Below are 6,872 nucleotides of genomic sequence, written 5' to 3'. Positions count from 1 at the left end.
AAATGCTTGAGGCACTTGAGCTCACAGCAGCCCATTGTGAAGAGAAGCAATGTAACCCACCAGGGAATACAAGGAAACATAATTGCTTTTCATTCCTTGGCACCTCTGCTCATTTTTCTTTCAGAAGGGAGGGTTAGAACAGGACATTGTTGATGTAAATTAATTGAACGTTATCTAGTAGAATGGCCATGGCATCTCGTGTTAAACCAACATTTACAAGCATGATAATAAACAAAAGAGTTTATTTTTGCCAGAGGACTACCCCTTTCACATAGATGGGTGCAAAACACAAAATATATATATTTTTTATGTTTCGTATTATTTTGTTGTACACAAACCCCCTTAGAACCTAAATCCCCTCAATTACCCAGATACTGCAAAGAACTTTGACTGCATCTTCTGATGAACAAAGTGGTCCATGGCATTGTTCAGCATCCCTTGGAGAAAAGTCCCCCGTTGTCAAGGCAAATATAGTCCTGACCCAAGGGGAAATGTATGAAATCCACAACACCTTTGAGCCCAGGGGAAGCTGTGTCTCAGTTTCGTCCGTCTCGTCAACCTACACACATACACATCTCTGTTCCTCAATCATATCGCATCGTTTTATATGTGTATCGGTAACTGCAGGGGATCTGACACCAAAACGCTCAGTCAAGACATCCCTGAAAATATGTTTTTTTTCGACGTTGGAAGAAAGATGCGAAGATTGAGAACTCCTGTCGTCCGAAGCGGTTAGGATCCACACGCTCCACACAGTACAGAAACCTATTCATAACTATGAGCAATATATACAGATATAAAGATATACATCTCAATGGTCCGACTCCGGGGTTGGCTCAGGTCCGACAGCAGAGCAGCTTGTGAAAGACATTCCGGAACTCGGTGTTGAAGGCAGTGTAGATGATGGGGTTGACGGCGCTGTTGACGTAGCCCAGCCAAGTCACCACGGAGATGAGCGTTGGGCCGATGTTGCACGACTCGCACAGCACGTTGGTGACGTGCACCACGAAGAACGGTGTCCAGCAGGCCAGGAACACCCCTGTGGGGCGGGAAGAACAGAGCGGGCGGGACGAAGAAGGTGGGGTTAAGGTTAAAGGCTCTGTTATGTTTGGACGTCGACGCGACGCAATGACCAGGCAGTCGCTTCGACACAGTCGTGAACCTGTTTTGGTTCTTTGTTGGGTTTTGGGAGGTGGGAGGTGCACATCAGGCCCTTGTGGTGGACGCAAGGAGGGACCACAAGGACGTAATGGGTCTGTAAACCCCCTTGCGTTGCGTCGACGTGGAACCATAATTAAGCCTTAAGGTGTGACCGCCAGGTGGATCGTGTCATAATTAGGAAGACGAGTAGCGGGGTGAGCAAGTGTTGCCTTTTTTTTGACGGGATCTAACAGGTCGTGTAGCTCTCTGTTGTGTGTATGAAGCATTATATTCAATTTTGAAAAACGTGATATTGATGCAGCACATGTCTGCTATGTGTAGAGCAGAGACGCAAGGAAGCGGAGGCAAGTCGTTTCCAAGGTGATTTACAGCCCGGTGAGATTTCACACTGCCAGAACCCTTCATTCAGAGGGCTTCATGTAAAAACTGCAATTATCACTTTCTATAAAAAGCCCCGTTGCCAAACTGATATGCATCTCCTTAATGCAACTCTTATTAGCTTTATCTTTTTTCGTGAGTGTTTTACAGAAAACCATATCACGCTGAGATGTATCACGTGTTTTCAATTTGTTGGGTATGATTATTTCTAACACCCTGAAACACCAGGACAAAACCGGCAAAGCCTCCACCATTCCTCATTTTTTTTCCTCCACCAGATAGCTATTCTATACTGTACTCCACATTATACATAGGGGTCAACCTGTTATCATCCCTGGGCGAGATGCCTACCTGCTCATTACGACATTATAATTGCATGTATTGCCGCGATATAAGTGTCTGCTGAACTCAGCGGAACAGTGCGCAGCGACTCACCCACGACGACCGGAAGGACCTTCATAGCCTTGCGCTCCCTCCCGCTCACTCGGCTGCTCTTGCTGTTGCGCCGCGACCTCTTCACCCCGAAGGCCTTGGCCAGGCCGTTCTCCCTTCCGCCACCTCCACCTGCCTCCCCGGCAGCCCTCTCGACGGGGTCACCGTCGGACCCGCTATCCACCTGCGTCGTCATGGGGTCGCTCTCCGCTGCCGCCGTCAGGCAGTCCTGCCCCCCGTCCCCCTCGCCCTCCGGCGGTCCCAGCGGCGTCGCCAGGGGCGTTGACACAACAGAGATTGCGGACGGCGACGTCGGGCTCAGATACACCGCCTTCTCCCTGCCAGCGGCGACGGCAGTGGCGCCACCGCCTCTCGCCTTTTCCCGCCGCAACGCCGAGCTGAGCCGCAGCGAGAGGCTTCGGCGGCCCCCGCGCGCGACCTGGCTGCGACTTCGGCCCGTGCTCCAGCGCCGAAGGCCGCGGAACATCCAGTAGTACAGGAAGAGCATGACGGGGCAAGGCACGAAGAAGGAGCACACGGAGGAGTACACCACAAAGTGGTCGTCCTCCAGCTTGCACACGCTGGGGTCGCGCCCCGGCACCCGGTTGAGGCCGAAGATGACGGGGCTGGCCACCACGAGCGACAGCACCCAGGTGGCGGTGATGAGGGCCAGCTGGCGCACACTGAACTGGTTCCGGTTGTATTTGAGCGGCACCACCACGGCGATGTATCTGTGAAAGGGAAGGAGAAGGAGGTTGGGGGAGGAGCAGAGAAAGGGAGCGATGAGTCTATTCGGCCAGGAATAAACGTGGTCACGGTTCAGTGTTTCTGAATCTCATTCTGAAATCGAAATCGATATTTCATGTAATGGTGGTTAGCGCACAATTCTCCGAGGGGCATTTCAACCGCAAATCACCCCTCTGTTAGTCAAATAGCCTCGGCCAAATAGCATCAGGTGCCGCGGCGTATGCATTGGTCCACTCATTACGATATGCGCAGGTGCTGTAATTTCAGGTCTTCATTGTCACCGTTTTTATTAGCCCGCTGATGGCCCAGTCTGTCACCTCCGAGGCTAAATGATGCCACTCCATAATATCCTCATCACCTTCTCGCGGCCTCTGAGGATTGTGATTATTATAATGCTGGATGGGGCAATAAAGTAATTGAGCCGTCACAGGCTCACAGATGAGCGAGGTCTCTTCCAAAATGACAAATTATTCAACGGGAAATAAATGTTGGCTCAGATGTGAGAGGAATTTGTATTATGTATGAATGGTAGAGGGGGTGTTACAAAGCAAGATGTGGGTTGCTATTGATTTAGTGTTTTTTTTTCTGTGTCATGTTTGCAAAAACGATTAGGTAGCAGGTGTCTTTTTCATATTCCGAATGAAAGCAAATTGTCAAAATCGACCCGAGAAGGCAAGGGATCAATAGCAGTCACTTGTTGGGTTGATTGGGCTTACCTGTCCACGCTAATGGCACACAGGTTCAGGATGGAGGCAGTGCACAGCATGACATCCATGGTCATCAGAGCATCGCATATGTAGGTGCTCAGCGTCCAAATGCCACCCAAGAACTAAACAGCAATACACACACCACAGTCAGAAACGGCAGTTAGCGAAGCACAACACTGCATGTATAAGAGATAGAGTTGTCGGGGGGGGGGGGGGGGGGGACACACATTTATCGATATTTTTGAATGCCCTGCTGTACTATTGTGTTAATACTATTTCTGTAGTATTTAGGGTTATTCATATTTCCTGTATTTTCCTTCGTGCACATTTCTTTCTTTCTTGGGCATGACACCATTGTGTCAGTAACAATCTCCTCCTGGAATAAAACGTTACTCTGAAACTGAAAGGTTTTCAGTGGGGAGTCTTCATCAAAGTTACTGGTTCAATTTTGAAGGCACTTTGCTGAGATGTATCTGTATCTCGACATGTAAGTACACAGAAATCGAATAACCATGTCTTCGGGATTCCTATCGAATTTCTGAACACTCTCCTGTTATTTTTGGTTCAAACTTGGTCGTGAAGCGCTTAAATCTTTTGGTGGCCAAAGTCATTTTGATCGTGTTCTATGATTGTGCTCAGTAAGACTTGGATAACAGTGTCTGCTCAATTTAATTTGTAAGGACAAATTTGTTTTTTAAATCTAAAGTTTAAAAACGTCAATCCTAAAGGGGAAATACTACCTTCTGCCAAAACACACAACACTATACCCCCAACGTACAAACATAATTAACAAGACAATCAAGGAAAAATTAGCCCTCCACCGGCCTCGCATGATTAAACTCAGCTGTTTAGCAAATGTAGAAATGACAAACCAAAGGATCAAAGGAGTACCATTCCAGAAAACCCCAGCGACCAAAACACCACACTCAATCTTCTGAGATACTACACTACATCTCAGCAGTCCTGTTCCATCGAACCACGAAACAACACCACATCCTCCTCCACAGCTACCACCACCACCACCACCACTGCCCCCACCACTCCCACCACCTCCGCCGCAGCCGCCACCACCACTTCCATCACGACCACATCCCCCACCACTACCAACACCAGCACCACCAGCACCTTACCTCAGTATAGACGTACAGCGGCAGCACCAACACGGCCAGCAGGAGGTCGGCCACCGACAGGCTGATGATGAAGTAGTTGGTGGCGGTCTTGAGCGAGCGCTCGGTGAGCACACTGAGGCACACCAGTACGTTGCCCAGGATGATGATCAGGATGAGGGGGACGCCGAGGACCAGGGCCAGGTAGTTGTAGCTCCTCTCCGCCGGCTCCTCGGGCGTGCTGCCGGGCGTCACGTTTTCCATGATGGCGGCCCCGAACAGAAGCTCTTCTGGGCTAGCATCTAGACGGGCGGAGAGGCGGGGGGTGTTGTTGGAGTTTGTGGAGCAACGGTTCAATCACTATTGCAGCGCACAGGGGTTTACGTATGATCGTCAGGAATCGCATTCTAAAGCGATTCAGAGAAGGATCGATCAAAGACAATCATTTCACAGGGAAATGTAATCTCGGAGGTGAAGGTGTGAGCTTTCAAGCGTATTTGCCTCATTTTGGGTGCAATTTTCCATTAGTATCCCCGGTAAAATGTGTAAAAATGCATGAAGCCTATCATAATGGTTCACTGATAGTGACCGATCTGATAACTTCAGCAGAATGGCAGACCTTCCAATCACACGCTTCAAAGTGTATAATGGTAGGTTATTGCAATTACTACAAGATTCCTAGAACATGCAGAAAGACTCAACTACTCTGCTATAATCTATGTATACGATTTGTCAGAAACAGCTAAAAAAACTGTTCCCAGGCTTGTGCATTCCGACAGTGAAACCATTATGATCGGTCGCTATCAGAGAGAGTACATGTTTCGCACCTTTTGACCTCTGCGGTTTGCCGTAGACGGAGGTAGTGTGGGGGGGGCAATCTCACCTGGCTGACGAGTGGCCATGCCAGCAGACCTTCTCCGGAGCCTCAGCCTCGGTCCGACGGGGGGGAAAACCTATGCCCGCTCGCCACGCCTCCACCTCCGCACACATGGTGCCGGCGCTCTGAGCTGTTCATGGGTTGTCGATGGCGTCTCCCACACGGTTAAAGTATCTGCCAATAAACAGTTAGGCGTTTTACATTTAAACCACAATTACCGCAGCGCCTTCCCGACTCCCACACCTTTTCACAGTTTTGTCTTGAGCTGTTCAAACGACGACTGGCCATGAGCGGCTCATTAGTGTTGAGGAGAAAATAAACCAGGGCGGGATGCTAGTTAAGAACTCATCTAACTGCACATGGATCCAGACGGAAAAGAGGCTGGAAACCGGTACTGGCCGGACAGGCTTAGGTACGCATGGTTTCCTGTTTTATTACGGATATATTCCACCAAAGAAATCTCATTTGCGCGAGTGGATTAAACTTTCAGAAGGGGATTTTAATGACTGTATTTCTACTTTGGCCAGTCTACATTGGAGGGATTCGACCCTTTAATGACACTTTTTTTAAGTTTACTACTGCTGGCTGAGTTTGTGTTCTCCAATTACACATAGAGAGATCCGCGCCTCCAGCCATATGAGTAGGTATGAGTAGGTAGCGCATGTTGGCTGGTAACCGGAAGGTTGCTAGTTCGATCAATAGTGTCAAAGTGTCCCTGAGCAAGACATCTCGACCTAATTGCTCCCGAAGAGCTGGCTATCGCCTTGCATGGTTGACTCCGCTGTCGGTGTTTGAATGTGTACATGAATTGAATTGCCCTTTACACTGCATTTGCACCAGTCAACATTAAAACAAGATTTGCAGGTACTCACAATGTAATCTGGCCATAAATATTTTTTTACTTTTCCTTTGTAATATTAATGAAAGAAACAAACACTCATGATTCTGAATGAGCAATCAGTTAATTTCAGAGATCCCTGAGATTTTGACAACCGTTCCTGTAACCATAATTGGTTAATGATGGCAGTGGAAATGTGTGCACCGTCTCAGGAAAATGGGAACATTTTAAGAGGAAATAATGTATCGCTTGAACTGCTCATCGAATTTCCAACTTTCTTTCGCTGAGCATTCATCTATGCTGACATCTACACAGAATGCCAGATAGGTGGCCCCAGGGCTCCTTCTCCAATATTTCCGTTGACAAAGTGAAACATTTGGCTTTGAATGTGAGATGAGTTGTTTGGAGGAAGTGCAACCTCAGAGCTTTCGATGTCAGCCCTCTCTCACTCTCGCTCGCTCTCTCGCTGTCAGCCCAGTGCTCTCTCTCTCTCTCTCCCCACCCTGTGTTTCTGTCTTTGTTATCCTCCCAGCTCCTCAATAGGGGTTGCCATGACACCGAGGAGAGCTTGTGCAACATAAACAACGTCCTTTGTGCTTTTTTATGGATATAAATAAATATATACA

At 48.5% G+C, this 6,872-nt stretch overlaps 1 protein-coding gene across 1 annotated transcript; it reads right to left on the bottom strand.

Moving 5' to 3' along the window:
• Window positions 1-270: 270 nt before the first annotated feature.
• drd4-rs (dopamine receptor D4 related sequence) lies at window positions 271-5,461 on the bottom strand. The gene is made up of 5 exons (XM_056589169.1): window positions 5,415-5,461; window positions 4,556-4,833; window positions 3,435-3,547; window positions 1,975-2,702; window positions 271-1,039 (listed from the first exon to the last, which is right to left on the bottom strand). The coding sequence occupies exons 1-5, from the start codon at window positions 5,431-5,433 to the stop codon at window positions 837-839; spliced, it is 1,341 nt and encodes a 446-aa protein (XP_056445144.1). The 5' UTR covers window positions 5,434-5,461; the 3' UTR covers window positions 271-836.
• Window positions 5,462-6,872: the final 1,411 nt, after the last annotated feature.

This window comes from Gadus chalcogrammus, chromosome 4 (genome assembly GCF_026213295.1).
Source record: "Gadus chalcogrammus isolate NIFS_2021 chromosome 4, NIFS_Gcha_1.0, whole genome shotgun sequence".
Taxonomy (NCBI): domain Eukaryota; kingdom Metazoa; phylum Chordata; class Actinopteri; order Gadiformes; family Gadidae; genus Gadus; species Gadus chalcogrammus.
Note: the sequence above shows the minus strand (reverse complement) of the source record. Positions and strands in the feature narration are given on the sequence as shown.

Excerpts from the sequence above, each read along its gene's own strand:
- drd4-rs (XM_056589169.1), bottom strand. Across the intron at positions 3,548-4,555 it reads CGCTGTACGTCTATACTGAG|TTCTTGGGTGGCATTTGGAC; the intron begins GTAAGGTGCTGG and ends ATTGCTGTTTAG. Across the intron at positions 2,703-3,434 it reads TGTGCCATTAGCGTGGACAG|ATACATCGCCGTGGTGGTGC; the intron begins GTAAGCCCAATC and ends TCCCTTTCACAG.